The sequence below is a fragment of the Corvus brachyrhynchos genome, unplaced genomic scaffold (assembly GCF_000691975.1).
Source record: "Corvus brachyrhynchos isolate BGI_N302 unplaced genomic scaffold, ASM69197v1 scaffold101, whole genome shotgun sequence".
Classification (NCBI taxonomy): Eukaryota; Metazoa; Chordata; class Aves; order Passeriformes; family Corvidae; genus Corvus; species Corvus brachyrhynchos.
In genome coordinates, this window is record NW_008237239.1 from 13,278,101 (window position 1) to 13,294,488 (window position 16,388).

General features: G+C 38.4%; 1 protein-coding gene across 19 annotated transcripts in view; it reads right to left on the minus strand.

The window, feature by feature from the left end:
• ADGRL2 (adhesion G protein-coupled receptor L2) overlaps nt 1-16,388 on the minus strand; it is a 176,984-nt gene that overhangs the window by 119,534 nt on the left and 41,062 nt on the right. For all 19 annotated transcript variants that reach the window (XM_017729996.1, XM_017729997.1, XM_017730004.1 and 16 more), the window contains exon 2: nt 6,581-6,753. In XM_017729996.1, coding sequence (XP_017585485.1) covers nt 6,581-6,653 — 73 coding nt within the window. In that variant the 5' untranslated portion in view covers nt 6,654-6,753. The remainder of the gene's footprint in view (nt 1-6,580; nt 6,754-16,388) is intronic.

Genomic DNA, 16,388 nt, shown 5'->3' on the forward strand with positions numbered 1-16,388 from the left:
AAAAATGAATTATGATTAGAAAAGTATCCAGCATTCAGGAGTCTCATTTGAAATATCTACCCAAACATAATAAACAAAAAAAACAAAATCACAAGGAGCAACTATAAATATTCTTCTACAAAAACAACACTGATGAGTAAAAATAACACCAGTTAACCACTGCAAAAGGCCAGACAATTTTTAAGTGTGTCTTCACCATTGTTAGGAGCTCCCATCCTATGAAGTGCCTTTGTAATGGGAGTATGGGTGGACAAGCCAAGAACTTCTCTCTGTGAATGGTTTTATCTCCTCTTCCTCATGTAACACAATCTGGAACACTATCACAAACATGGAAGCAGGCACATACATGAAACATATTTTAGAGCCATTTGTGTAAGTCCTTTTTCTGCCTTCATCCTAAATATGCTTCATGCTATCAAGACATCCATCCATGCAATATACAATTAGCACAGACTATTACTTTCTGTGCCATTTACTCACAGAGGTAGGCCATGAGCATCCATGGATCTACTTGCAAGTATAAAACCCATTATGTGCTTGTAGAACTTGGCAACAAATATTAAATCTCAAATCATTATACTTTATGATAATTTTTATAATCTGATCATAAGGAGACTAAATGTAATAAGAAAGCCAGTGCTGAGGCACTCATTGATATCAGATGCTTCAGGCAATTATACTTCCATTTTACACTATGACCTGAAAGTACAATATAAAACAATGTTAAAACTATATAAAAATCCTTGTTACTAAGATGAGCAGCATTCTTCCACTTGAAAAAAAACAGAAATGACAAATAATTAAAGATTTTTAAAACACAACTCTTAATAAAAACTAAATCATATATTGTCCCATATTCAGTCACAGAATACTAATAAAACCTATTTGCTTTGTAAAAGACGTGTCCAAATTCTGGTACTGTGTTCCTGCAAAGGTCCCTTATAATAATAAACTAATCTAAAATATTCCCAGATTTATATTTAACAACAAAAAAAAGCCCCTTAGGCAATGATGTCAGAGCAGGTCAGCTGAAGGTTAAGTCAACCCCCTCTCATTGCACTGGTCATCAGCACAGCTCACCTCGCCCACTGAGACCCACCAAGGTTACAGAAACTAAAGTAAACTCCAGTAGAATCTTAGAGGGCTCTAAAAATACAGCATCTGCCCTTAGCACAACACACTGAACTTCTAACAGTTTACACATTACAGGGATTTTTTCTTCTTCTGAATACAGAGCCCAACAACATGCAAAATCTCCCCTCATAAAGGAGAATGTTTTTCAGTAACTGAGAAGACAGCACATCAAAATAGTAATATTATTACTCATCTCATAGTAATTATGCATTTATACTCTTTTCTTTGCTTAAATTGTAAGACTCCTACATTAACACTTCCTAGCAAATTTTCATTTAAATGTAAGTACAGTATTTAAAATGGTTCTTCATGCATCCTTCTACATGGTTCTTCTACATTTTAAAATAGTGGTGGTTTTGCTTTGGTTTCAAAAATGTAATATTACAGCATAGAATCCTGCAGACCTCACTGCTCTGGGAATATATAAAAGGTTATTTCACTGCCAGCATGTTAAAGCATCTCTGGATTTTCTGGGCAGTCTGTCAGTCTCTATTTTCTGGAAATACAGTTGAAAAGCTTAACAGACATTCTTCTTTAAGAAGAAGTTTGGTCTTGCAGTTTAGATCAATTTTCTTTTTAGAAGATATGTTGGGCCTCCCTCAGAAAAGAAAAGAGGGATGTGCCAGGTAAGTATGCACCAGAAAATCCCACTGAAAAATGGCATGATCTTTCAGGACAGAAAACAGGACCCAGTGCAGCAGTTGCTTTCTTCAAAAAAATTCTGCATAATCTGCATTAACCAATTAGGAAAACAAAAATTTGCTAAAGAATCCTAAACCGTATCAGGTATACATGATATAAATAAAGATAGTATTAGGCTTATCTGACTGATGCTCTAAAGGGCAGGCAATACCTGTGTGGCCTTAGCATGCTGGGCATGCTTACAGACGCTTTGCAACCTCTGTAAACCAAGTAGTTCCTGCTAACTGGGTGCCTGACAGAGAGTTCTCACTGTGATAAATTCCCTGGCTAGAAACTAAATTAGTGCTCGTATTTGCTCTGGTGTGACTCCATAATGGATTTCACTCCTTGCAGAACCTTAATCCACTAATTAACAGAAGTTGATTTCTACTCAAGTCCATGGTACAAGTTTTTTATGATTTTTATCCTCGGCAAAATCCTACTAATACTCCCTAGTAAAGGTGTAGGAAAGCTGACGTGCTTTTATAGTTTGTTCAGTACATGTGCCATGTGCCTTAGACACTCCATGTCCGAGTGGCCTGACAGGAAGGTGAAGAGCTGAATAATACTAAAATAGCAAATATCTTTGTAGTGGCCCAGAGTACGTTATCTGAATTTAGTATGTCTTTTCCTTAGTAAATGCACTAACATTGAATATGCACTTAAAACAGCTTCCAATTCAGCACTCAGCTCTTTGGCTGGCATAACTGGAATTTACAGGAAGATATACTTTTCAGCGTAATGCTCATTAAAACAAACATCCAGAAGCAAAGACAAGCTGGATTTCTTTAAATAACATTAATTCAATTTAGGAAAACAGAATTAAATAGATAATGAAAGCATGATGCTTCTTCCTTTGGACAAAGCATAGATAATAATTCATAATAAAATGAATTTAAATTGTATTAAACCTTGATTAAAATAGAATGCTAGCAAAGAAAATTATTTCAGCACTTCCCAAGCACTTGTGCTTTTCAAGCAGCAGAAGAGAATAAAAACAAACGGCATCAGAAGCTAGTCAAAAAGGTGGACTTTGTAAGCAAGATAAAGCTTAAAATACTGAAACCTGCACAGTCCAAAAGCAAATCTTCACCATGATGTTAAGCTCTGACATCTTTTTTTCATTTGCATATTAGTGTATCTGTCTTAACTTGCTTGAAGAGAAACCAATAATACATATAATAAGCTTTCTACTCTGCTTTGCTATGGAAACAAGACATGTGTGATCTCACTCTCTGGCTTTCTGTATTTTCTCAGATAATTTTTAACTTGTTAGATGATTTCACCCTTAGGAAGGGGGAAAAAATGAGGGAAAAAAATAGGTGGTGTCAAAAGTAATTAATTTCCTAGAGTTTGTAGGAAACAGGTAAGTAAAGGTGCAGAACTCAGCTGCACAGGGCAGAGCAGGAAGCCCCTCCTGCAGACCAGAACCATGACAGCGTGGGACAGACACAGGCTCTGGCACAGCACAGAGGGAGCTCTGCTCTGCCCTGGGTCCCCAGGCCACGCCTCACATGGCCACCACGTCCAGCCAAACTGCTTCCCAAGGACTGTCCTTTCAGTCTGCCTTTTGCAATAGAACCGTAGTTTGAAAGACATGCCTGTATAAAACATGCTAGAAAAAGGCACAGGAAACTTTCAGAAAAGATTAATATTCCAGCTCGTGACTTGAGCTTTTCATCCCTTTTTCTAGCCTCTTGTCTCTTCCTCATTTAGGGCCGCAATGCTTGCTGTTGATGGCAATAACAACAAACACAACAATATTGACCTGTTGTTGATCAGGTGTACCAGCACTGTGTAATAACTCAGTGTGGTTTTCCCGCCCAGCTGTCAGCACTTGTCTGTTCCAGGTGAATTTTACCTGCAGGAATGGACTGTTTCAAGAGCAATCCCATCTGGACTGCATAGCCAGGAAAAACAAAAAGGAAAACCAAGACCTTCTTATCTGAAGATACGATTCCTGTTTGGATAGGCAACACTAAAAGAAAATTACAGCCTTCGTATAACTGTGCCTGCTTGCTAATTCCCTGGTGAGTTAAAGTTAAGGCTGTGAGAGTAATGAAGCCTTTTCTTGATTGGAAAATGTTTCATTATGTGAACAAATGAATCACTTGTCCATACCCAGGATTCTTTCCCCCGCCTTCGTCTCCATTAAACTGTACAGAAACATTAAAATGTAACAGCAGGGAATTTAGCCAGGTTTTATCTCCCCCAGTAACTGTAACAACCTACATGTACACATCAGATTTCTATAAAAAAACCTATGTTCCAAGCAAGAGAATTAAAGATTTTCTTATTTCTAGCAAAAGTTAGATGCTCTTATTTTAACCTTTGTTCATGTTCGTACTTCCAGGCATGAAGTGCTACTAAAGCATGTTATACTTGGCATCTCTTATTACTGAAGCAGAAGGCAATGTAATCTTGTGAGAAAGTGTAATAATGCAGTATTCATTTTTCTTCTGTGGCTGGAAGCCAACTCTATATTAATATTCATTTCCAGTATACAGAGCCCCAGTATTTCATTTATTTTAAGAATTTACAATTAATTTGGTATTATTCTGTTATCTGCTCCCAATTTCCTTCCCTGTTTCTTGTAGCTGAAAAAGCAGCCCTTGTATAGACTTTAAAAAAGTAAATTCACAACTGAAGCATCAAAAGATTGCTACTGGCTACTAAAAGCAAGAAAAACAGGGACAGTACAAAATGAACTTGAAATATTGCAGATGACAATGACAATTAACTCTCTGCAAATGGCAAAAATTCCATCTGCAGAAGTTCCCAGTTGACTTTTTCCTTTCCAAACTCAGCAGATAAAACACTCTTTACAGCCTGCTGTTTGCAACTGTAATGGAACCACAGAAAGTTCACCTGTTTTCCTTTCTGCTTTCAAATGTTTTCAACCACCACAAAGAATTAAACTGCAAGTACCTGAATGCATGTAAAATGCACTAGGTAGAGGGATTTGAAACAATTGCAATAATAAAAAAAAAAAATAGTATTTCAAAACTTCAGAAAAAAATGCACAGATAGATGTCTCCACTTCATACACCTTAGGTTTCACCTAGTGCAACCACTTTTGCAATGTAAGTGCATTTATAATTAGCACCAGTTATTACCAAACCAGCCAGTCATAAAGTTTATAACTCCAATCTCCTAATCCTCATTTACCTTTCTTACCTCAGAAAGAGGCTGAAAAGCATTTTACCTTCCAGCTGTTTGTACTTACTTTCTTATACCAGTAAGATTACAGCCAAGCCCACAGCCTGGACAGACACTGAGAGAGCAGCGAGTACAGCAGCTCCCAGATCAGGAGTCCCACCAAGGATGAAACCATCTGAGATGTGCACAGGAAATGCCAGTTTCCTACTATATCCTGGCAATATTTAAGGAGGGGAGGGATGGGAAACTGACTGTGAAAGCTATTTAACTGAAATGAGACTTCCCCAAGTTCAGAAACCTCCATGAAGACTCTGAGGACACACTCCCTGAGAGATGTGTATGTTCACACATGCAGATGAATGACCTATTCCAGCAAAGCTCGTCTGTCGGCACAACGCACAACCCGAGCTGTGCAAGTCTAGGAAGAAAGCTTAGGAAATTACACAGTGAGCGTGGAAGGCTGCGTAAAATATTTGATTTTTTAATCTCGGGTTTTGTCATTTTTAGGGACTTTTCATTTATATAATAGTTCCTTTTTACTTATACAGATTTAGGAAAAAAAGAGAAGGGCAGGCAGGGTAGCTTTCCTGAAGTATTTCTGAAAATCTAGCCTTAAAATTCAAAGAATTTTGACAGAATAAGGTGTGTATCTGCTTTAAAAGCTGGTGACATCATGACAAAGATGCAGCAAGGAAGTCTACATATTATATATATATCAACTACTGAATAATGTGAGATGGCATGGAGATGATATTTTATTACTAAACCAATCTTTTCACCTGCAATCTAGCCAATTAAAATGCTTACACCCAAAAATAGCCTCAAGTTCTTGACGAATATTTGTAATTCAGAATTAATAAATAATGTTTTTCTGTTCATTCATTTGTGTTTCTCTGTTTATTATAAGGGCTACAAGAACAGCTGTGGAGACAGACTAACTGGATGAAGTATAGTTTATGAAGAAAAACAGATAAAGAATAGATAATGCAACTTCTTTAAAAAAATCTTTTTCCTTCCTCATCTCTTAAATTTAACAGCTATTTTAAACACATTTGATAGCAGTGAAGTATTTTTTTCCTTTTTCTAAGAAAAGCAAAAATATTTTCAAGTGGATGCTATTTCTGTATGAACTTTGAGTTTTATTTCCTGAAATTTAACTTGCATAGCACTAATCTTAATGAAGTGTTTGCCATTTCATTTTTAGTGAGCCAAATTAAAAAAGTAAAATGGGTATTTCATTTAGTTGTTTTATATCACATCTAACATATGCATACATTCCTTTTAAATGGTTGTGCGATGAGAATAGATAAGGAAGGATAAGAAGGAAGAATCCAAAAATAAGGCACCTACCAATCAAGGCTATTAATATTTCACTTGCCTGAACATTGCGTTTCAATTTCAACATATCAGACTACCAAACCCAAAAAATCTGTTTTCTTTTTTCGTCATTAAAAAGGGACAATCTGAGTCTTATATATTAAACCTAGAATATGCTACAGATACATTTAGTTTTACATCCTCAAACTTCACGTTACCTAACAGAAATTAATTGTACAGTCCATTTAACTCATCTGCAAACTCAAGTAAAAAATAAACTAAAGCTTACCTTCAGTACACTGCAGGAAGCTGATAATGAGCAGAAACCAAAAACTTTGCATTCTGCAGCCAGAAGACACCATTATTGATCCCTGTAAGAATTTTCTTTGTATTCCTTAATGAATCCAGTTATAAAAGCCCAGGATCATCGAAACCAGTGGTCTGCATTATTCATCTTCATAGCTGGAGTAACAGAGAATTTGGAAGAAAAAGAGAAAAAAATCCATCAGTACCTGAACACCAATAATTTAGAATACCAAATTTTACTTCACACAGGGACGGAAGGTTTTAGTAAAAACTGACAGTACACCTGCATTGTAGCTGGGAATTTGGCAGGTTTCTGGGATGGAATCTCTCAAGGTCAACGATCGCTAAACACGATGCCAAATAATGGTATGTGTTAAGGTTGAAAGTATGAGTGTTATTGATGTATTTGCACTAAGATTCATGAAAAAAAACCAACTGGAGAACATTTTTACTGAATATAAGAAATTGGACCTGTAGATGAGTAGGCTATGCTTTTCTGACTCCACAAATCTGACACAACCTGCGTTTCTCTACCTTGACGAACCATAGTAAAATTAAATCTAGGGCACTACCATATTTCTTGGGGATTTGAAACATGGAGTGGCTGAGAACAACATGGCAACTCCTCTCAGCAAGAAGGCTGAGCAGGTCTGCTCCCTGCCATGGTTCTGGCGTTGCCTTCCTGCTACAGAAAGATTGTTCTTCTTGGATGAGAGAGGCAGTAACAGCTGCTTTGCTGAAAAAATACCCTCTTTGGCGAGGCAGGCTCTTCATATGACTGCACAGCTAGCTGTATTTCTACACAATAAACATCTTCAGAGAAAAGGGAATAAACAATGGATGAGACCTTCGCCTGTCTTTATCCTCGGACAAGATTTGTCTCCTACTGAGAAATACAAACTGAACTGCTCCTGTAAACGACATACCAAAGGAAGAATTCTTAAAACTATCATTTGCATTTGAAAAATATAATTACAGTGATAGAGTGCAGTTGCTGTGCTAGAAGATTTGACAGCAGAGTGCTCCCTTTTGCTAATGACTCTACTCTCTCACCAGCCAGCTGAGTAACTACACACATCCTCTTCCATATCTCACTGTGTGAAGCTAGGTCATGCTTCAGCCCTGACTATTACAGAGTTTGGGGAGCTAGAGAAAAATTAACATCCATAAAAGAACAAATTATTTTTAAGTGGAAAACTAGCTCTACATATTACAGATATGTGAAACAACTCTGGAGAACACTGAACACTGCAGCAATCACAGATGCAAAGGGCTGAGCCTGGTGTCACATTGGCTTGGTCTTTCCAAGACAAACGAACAGGACTGTGTGGATGTATTGCTGACATATCTGAAATTAAAGTTACTTTAAAACCATGTAACAATGACGACGTAAAAATTTAAGTGGCAGGATCCAAGGGCCACTTATGATTCTTATGAGTACTAGAGCATGTTAAGGGCTTTAAAAATACATTTACCCTTTTGGCAAGGAGAAGTGGAAAGGATGAAGAGCACAAAATGCCAGATACAGAAATTCTACAAAATGTTGATCGTTTTCAGAAGTAGAAAGTGTATATTAGTCAATGCCAATCAATGATAAATTTGTTCCCTGAGCACACTAACAGCAACAAGACTGACACTCAGTTTTTTCCTCCAGGAGAGAAAGATGGGAATTAACAGAAAACATTATGGAACAATTTCTCTGGCTCTCAAGGAAGGCAGTATATCTGTGGAGATTATTAAATAGCCAAGCAGGTTTCTTTACTTGACTCCTCTTTAAGAGAACTGGGCCATCCCTCTCACAACACAAGTGTGCTTGTGATTCCTCACACAGGGAAATGAAGGAAACGATATCTGAGACCATATGATTTTATGTTTATTGATACATAAAAATAAGCCCTTTTTCCAATTTCCAACTACAGACAGTGCTCTTCAGTCACAGGCACCTTTTTCCCTGCACATATTTCAGCGAGGAGCAGGCAACAGCGAACCGAGCACAGGACAGCTAAAGCTTGGCTCTCCCTGGCACATGCCCTTGTGCCCTGAGGTACAAGGTGTGACCTTGATTTAGATAGTGATACACCACAACCCCAAAGTGATTATGAAGAGACAGTCACATTCCAGCTCTAGATCTTTTACATTGGGCTGAAACTCTTTTGCAACTAAAAGAAAATAAATCTAAAAGTCCGCAAAGGATGCACTGCATTCAGCAGAAATTAAAATTGCAAAGGAGCTCCTGCTGAGTTAAGAAGAAAAAATTGCCACCATGATCTCCAAAAAAAAGCCCTGGAGATAGTTCAGCTAGAAGCTTGGGACGAGTTTGGATTAATTTTTCACCTGTAGCACCCAAAGGAAAAATCATAAAACTATTTCACGCACACTACAGACTAATCAGCATAATTTCAGTAAGCAATCAGAATAATCCAGGAGAATGGATGATGAATAATAATGGCTAAAAGTGAAATGAAATCAGCCTTCTGATTGCTCCCAGTCTGTCCAGAAGCTTTGGACTTCCTGAGACTCAAGTTTTATCATTATTTCTGTAACATATCACTGCGCTCCCAGATTTTGAGACATCTTTCTTCAAGTGGATAGTGACATACCTGTGCTTTATCATTCTCAAAGTCATTACTTCCTTGCAGGCCTTTTTAAATTGGAGGGGGGAGGAAAGAGTTATGTTAAAAATAAAAACAATAATCAAAGCATCACTTGCAGTAAGACCCAGCATCTCCCTAGAAAAGAGTTGCAAAATGTATGCCAAATACTTTACTTTTTTTTTTTCAATTGAGTAAGAGCTCTTGACCTTCTAAATTGACTTAGCTACTGTTATAAGGACCTACAGTTTCTGAAAACATATTGATGTCTTTGCAACACCAAAACCAGCAGAAATTATTCAATTAAGAAGAAATTGTGAGCATTTTAAAAGACAAATTTAAGTGTTTTGTGTAACATATTGCTCTCTTTAGGTTGCTGTAGCCTACAGACATAGAATTTAACTCAGTGTGCTGCTGCAAAAAGAATTCAAAATAAACTAACCAGCTCATACGAGATTATCAGTAATGCATGTTTATCTAAAAACCCAAGAAAAATTGAAATAGAGTTTGAAAACTGATGCAATAGGGTTTGAGGTTTCTTCTTTTCTTTTGAATAAGTTAACATTTTCACAGCAAACAAATTTTAATGGAGCCTCCGTATTTGAGAAACTCTGTGTGGCTCCAAGTAAAAGAACAGTGCAGTTCCAACTATTCATCAGCATAACAAAAGCTAAACCTGAGAAAGGCATCCAGACATGAGCTGGAGCCAGAGAGCACTCGGACTAAAGACACTGCTGTCAGCCACATCCTTCTGACCATCCATCTATCAGTGATACAGAGACTGGCGGTGGCATCTCACAACAACAACAAATCCCAAACCAAACGAGTAGAAGCAGGAAAAGACGTATTAAGTTACTTCTTTGTAAACAGAAAAAGGAGACCACAGCGAGTGGCTGTCCTGTGCAAATAAGTTATTTCCCCTCAGACCTTAATAAACCTTTTCTCTGCATGGCTGATTGCTTCAGCTTGTGGGTGGGGCAGAGAGAAACTCCCTAGAGCAAAATCTTGCTTGAATTTCAGAGTGCAATAAAAGCTGCCCAGAAAATTTCAGTTGTAACTTAAATCCCTACCTCTGGGCCATACTGCAATCTCCCACAGGAAAAAAACCAACCCCCTGCTGGAAGTAGAGTGGTTCACCTTGTTAAGATTCTTCTCATATGCACCCTTAAAGAAGGCTAGATCAGGAATAGAAATGTTAATGTTCAAACCTGTAATGCTGCAAAGGTACCGGGCATCTCTTCCTACTGTATTCATAAGCTGTGCTCCAAGTCCCCAATATCCTAGTGCCCCCGCCTCGCTTCCTTGTTCTTCTGTGCTTCTGAAACTTCTTACAGACAGAACATGACCGCTGCAGAATACATGCCACTGCTGGCCATCCCTCTCCCCGCAACATTGCTCAAGAGCACCCCAGAGATAAGAGGAAGCTGCTCCAAGCGTGCTCCTTGAAATACTTTCATCTTTGAAGAGAAAGACCTCTAAAGGACTGCTGTGTCCCAACTCTACTCTGTTTAACCTTCCCAAGGTTTTATGTTCAAAAGCCAAAAAAGGGTCTTTAAGAGCTTCCAGACAACTGACACAGCATGCTCAAAAGCTGCCTTCTCCCTCCTGTTCTATCCAGCTTTTCAGGCAATTAAGACAAAGGAGAACACAGAGATCCTTCCAGCTAAGCAAGGATGTTTTCTTTAGCTAAAAGTCATTCAGACTAATGCTGATGTATTTTAGAGTATAGTACTTAATTTTCTAAGTAATTTTAGAAACACCACAGAGCACTTGCAACCTCAGTGAAGCTTTAACATCCCTATTACAGAAACAAAATTTATACTAGCTTTAAAGATGATGAGGCACAGGGAGGTAAGGAACATCAGGCGTAGCTGCACAACTCATACATGCCAAGGAACTAGCAGGACCAGGCAGTCCTTTCTATAAATCCTGTGTGACCTACCTTGCCATACATGCAGCACCCCCACTGCCTTTCATAACCCAGTTTATGAAACTAAGTAATTCTGTAATATATATGAGCCATTCTGCAGAGGAAAGGAGGGGCAAGAGAAGGCAAGGGTGAGTACATATATACTCGTACAATATAATAGACTACTTAGTCTCCTGAGAAATCATGTGTCCACGTGCTTTCCCATCATAAGGCTTTCCCAATTTAAAAAAAACCCAGAAAGTCAAACTTCCCATAATCTGTAACATAAGAATTTAATTAGTGAAGTGTGATTAGTAAAACTGTCTAAGCCGCATTAGTAAAATACTTGAATGAGACTAATACTGTTTATGATCCAAGAGCTACCGTTTTCTACATATCTGCAATGAGATCCAGCTCTAGTTTTCAATATTGAACATATCTTCACATGCATTCAATATGAGTTATTCCTAAGTTTTCAATACGCTTATTCAAAAACTGATTTACATTAATAACGCCACGTTAGTGCTACAGTACCAGATTGTAGAAAATCTGGTTATGAGTTTTAGCTATGAGACCTTACAAAAAAAACTCGTGATGACAAGCAAGACTATGTGCTGATCTAGTTAGCCTCCTTCTACTACCTATGGTAAACAATGCCTGATCTTCTCCAATGAAACCAGCTGCATATTGCAAGGAGAAAGACTAACTCTGCTACATCTAAAATGGCTAACAAAGACTTCTTTTCCCTTAAAAGCAATTTAATGCTCAAAAGGTAGCAGGGAGTCTTATCTACAGTTCTGTATTCAACAGTCCCTATTAATTGTCACCTTGAACACTGGATTTCTAACCCAAAACATTTCTTCCTGTGTTACATGGAAAGAATACAGTATAAGGGAAGGGAATAATACAGTAAGAACAAGACTTGACCAAGGTCATCCAATCTTGCTACAAAAAATTACTTCAATGCATTCAGCCACATTGTGCTCTGAAGTTACATGTTCATGCCTGAGGAATGCCTGAAACAGTGAACAATAAATGTGTATCCTTAATTGACAAACACCCCAGAAACACCTGAGTTCCCAGCTCATCAGTGTAACAGATCATTCAAAATACCCAATCTACCTAAGCAAGACATGACACTAAACAGTGCATGGACACTATTTTAACAGTGGAACATCACAATTTAGTCCATCAGTCCCCAGCACCTCAGTGGTCTACCACAATAATTCACAGAGAAAATAAATAGGATTTGAGAGGAAAAGACAAAGATTTTCCTTTCTCGTCAGCACTCTAATTCAGCTTGGCCTCACTCTTGTGTTTTACAGACATGTTACACAGCGGTCCATTCCCAACAAGCCAGCTTTGCCCCTTGTTAACACAGGATAAAGCCTGGACACTCTAGGGAGTTCTCATTCAATAAGCCAGCAAAGTAAACCTTTGCTAGCGCTAATAAGAATGGCTTTTTTTGGCTCCAGGCACTCTCCTTTTGCCAAGTCTGAATTTCTGGTTTTGCCTTTGATAAATGCTCAGAATCAAGGCAGGGGTGGGGGCGGACAGGGGGTGCCACTCAATCCTCGTTGCAAATTCCCTCTATTTCACCTGAAGTGACACCGTGCCACTACATGAGAACACCTCCACTCCAGCAGTGCAGGTAAAACCTTTCTACCACTTCTGCCCTCTGTGTCACTACAGCTTCCTGGGGACTCAAAGATAAATCACCACCACCCAAAGAAGGGGGGAGGGAAAGGGATGCTTTAAGTCAATTACAACCGTTATCGGCTGTAATATCTTAGTGTCATGCTGAGCATGTTAAATATGCTGATCACTGTGGACACCAGAGGCACAGTCTCAGGCTGTTTGCCATTCTCTTCATTAAACTGCAAAACAAATAGCTCTCATTTTCAAACCTATGTAGGACAGATTCTATGAACATCAAAAATAAACAAGAAAATAATGAGTATCTTTACGAAACCACTGAGAGCCACATGACAAACCTAAAGAAGCAATTGTAACAGCTGAAGAAAATTCAAAGGCTTTTCAAACTTCTCAGAAGAGAAATCCTCAAAATAATGTATTTATATTAAAGATCTCATTTCTTTCCCCTGGAAAAAAAAATCACTAGACTAACATCAACCAAAGACACAGCAGTCTTGTAAGACAGGAAACTGTTTGCTGACAGCCTTGACAAGGCTTTGCAAAGGCCCCTATTTCTCAAAGCTGTTATGCCACTTAGCTGATCTCTTTTTTTTTTTTTTCTTCCCCTCCACTGTTTTTAACAGCTGAGAACTTGTTTGAAGTGGAAGTAGACTGAAAAACAAAACAAACAAAACTAAGTCCTGGGACTGTGGTCAGACATGTCGGTACCTGTGAAGCGACATGGTGTTTCTCTAATTGACTGCAAGGATTTCAACACACCTGATCTTCTTTATGGCTGCTAGGCCCTGGGCTTAGGCACAGAGATGAGCTCTGATACTGAGAACTGAATCCAGCTCTGGGGCCCCCAAGATAAGAATTATGTGGACCTGTTGGAGGAGGTCCAGAGGAGGCCACAAAGATGATCAGACGGCTGGAGCACCTTTCCCATGTAGACAGGCTGAGAGACTTGGGGCTGTTCAGCCTGGAGAAGAGAAGGTTCTGGGGAGACCTTACAGTAGCTTTCCAGCACCTAAAGGGACGCATGAGAGCTGGAAAGGGACTTTTTACAACGGCCTGCAGTGACAGGACAAGGGGGAATGGCTTTAAACGGAAAGATGGTAAATATAGAGTAGATGTTTGGAAGCTTCTCTTCAGTATGAGAGCGGTGAGGCACTGGAACAGGGTTGCCAGTGCCACATCTATGGAAGTGTTTAAGCCCAGGTTGGATGGGACTTTGAGCAACCTGGTCTGGTAGCATGTGTCCCTGGCTATGGAAGGGGGGTTGGAACTAGATGACAATTCAAAGTCCCTTCCAACCCAAACTGTTCTATGATTCTGTCTTTCGCAGCTGACACACACTGAAGTAAGACAACTCCACAGACCAACACAGAGCCAGCAAAACATGCATGCATTACTAACTTCCAAAATAAAATCAAGTCACAGGCAAGAGCAGACAAGAACACAGCACTTTTATCCATGCTATAACAGGGTGAACGGGGGCTGTATAGTCCCAACACACTGGACCTCTTGGGGGATGTGCTGCAGCCTCAGCATTTGATATTCATGCACAAACCCCAGTTTGGTACCACCAACTCCCTGGAAACTACTGCACTGAAAACTTCTTTGCTGAGCATGTGCCAAGGAATATTACCAAAAAGATTCATGAAGGTGCTGGTTTAACATCCATTTTAAAGCATCCATTTTCTATCAGTTGTTATGATCATATTTTATGATCATATTAAGTGGTCTGTATTCAATACAAATGATATCGTTCCAGTTTCAGGAACAAGCTTGAGTGTGCAGCAAAATCACTTTTGATTATTTTAAAAAATTCTATCAAACCCCTTTGTTATTGCCAGAGAAATACCAACTCTTTATAAGCAACTGAAAAATATTTGCCATTTTAAAAGGTCAGAAGCAGTGGGCATATAGATACAGTCACCATGCACTGGCTGTAGTTTGGGCAGATCTTTGCTTAGAGAGGAATATTATTCTAACATTAACATCTGTGAGACCATGGCCTAATCATTGTGCAGTGAAATATGAATCAAAATCAATGGTGGCATCTAAGATGTAATCTCTGCTGTGTTTGGCTCACTGCACTGAATCCTTGACTCATAAATCATTGTTACTAGCCATTCAGTGAAATCAATATTCAGATTCCCTCTTGGTCTATACATATGACCACTAAATGAAATAATAATGACCAAAAACTGTCATATATTAGGTTATCAATATTACCAAAAGGGTTTTCTTGGGAGCAATGAGGTAATCTAGGATAAAATAGACCAGATGAGCATGCAAAGAAATGTGAAAAACCTGTAACTGTATAAAGACAGCAGGAAAAAGGTAATTTTAAATATTTCTTCTTCCATCATATGCTCAACTATTAGAATTTATCATAGCATCACAATAATGCATTTTATGAAAGACCATTTCAATAATGCATGCTTTTAATCATGTTTTAAAACATGCTGTACCTAAGCATCTTTCTTTTTCTTCTTTCAAATAACCCCTTCTTAAGTTATTCCTAGCTTTGTTTCTTTTCTCTGAAGCACAATTAATATTACAATGATCAGAGAGTAGTGTTTTCTTTCCAGCAGCCTGATGGTCAGGACATTTAGAAGACCACATTTTAGTTCCACTAAAAATCACTACCACCAAACAAACTTCAAGGAGTAGTTCCGTAAAGCTGTATTTTCCAAACCATTTACAAACCATTTAGTTATTAAAAGGTAGTGGCTCATAACTTGCATAGAAACCTGAGAAGAGCTGTGTGCTACCATCCCATACTTGGCCATGAGCCACAACGAAATTTCTAATTTCGACAACAGAAGGGAAGAAGTCTTTAACTGCTTCTAAGCAGACAAGAGATTCTCCAGGTAAATATGACTTACAGGTAGAAATTCCACTGAATTTACGTAAGCCTTTGGAGGACTTCTGCGTGGACTTCCTAAGTACAAAAAGACACAGACAGTGCCAGAAGACACATCTTTCAGGTTCAGCACCTTTACGTACCAGTAGCACTTAGGAGGGCAGAAAACTCTAAAATCATGATATAAAAATCAACAAACTCCTTGTTTTTCTTCCCTTGTTTTTTCTCATACACGCATTCAAGTCAAAAACTCAAGGGTGAGAAGTCCTCTATGACAGTACTGCACACACTGCACTAACTCTCTTCCTTGCACCTACACACAAATATACCACTGAATTACACACCTAATGCTTGCACATCATTGAGGATGGGAGAAATGTATGCAATAAATTTGGCAAATAAATCCTCAGGATCTATTCAGAAAGAGCCTGATTCTGCAATGGAACAAAGGATTCAATTCTCTTACTGGATGATGGGCTCTGTAAGGACATAACAAGTTGCCGAGGTGTATAATGGTGCAACTGTAGCTAAGAGTATTTTCTTGTACAATTTAATAAGCAATGAACATTCAGGTGAAAATTCTTAACTATGCAAGACAGCTGAATAAGTACCAGTCATTCATCAGAGCTGCAGCATTCTTTCAACTGGGGAAAACTGGGCTTTCTTATTTATTCACACTATAACAGAAAAATAGAAATTATTTATTTTTTTCTTCATTTTGTGGAAAGTCTAAGTCAAGAAACTATAATGATTACATTTGGAGAAGTTACAAGCAAGAAGA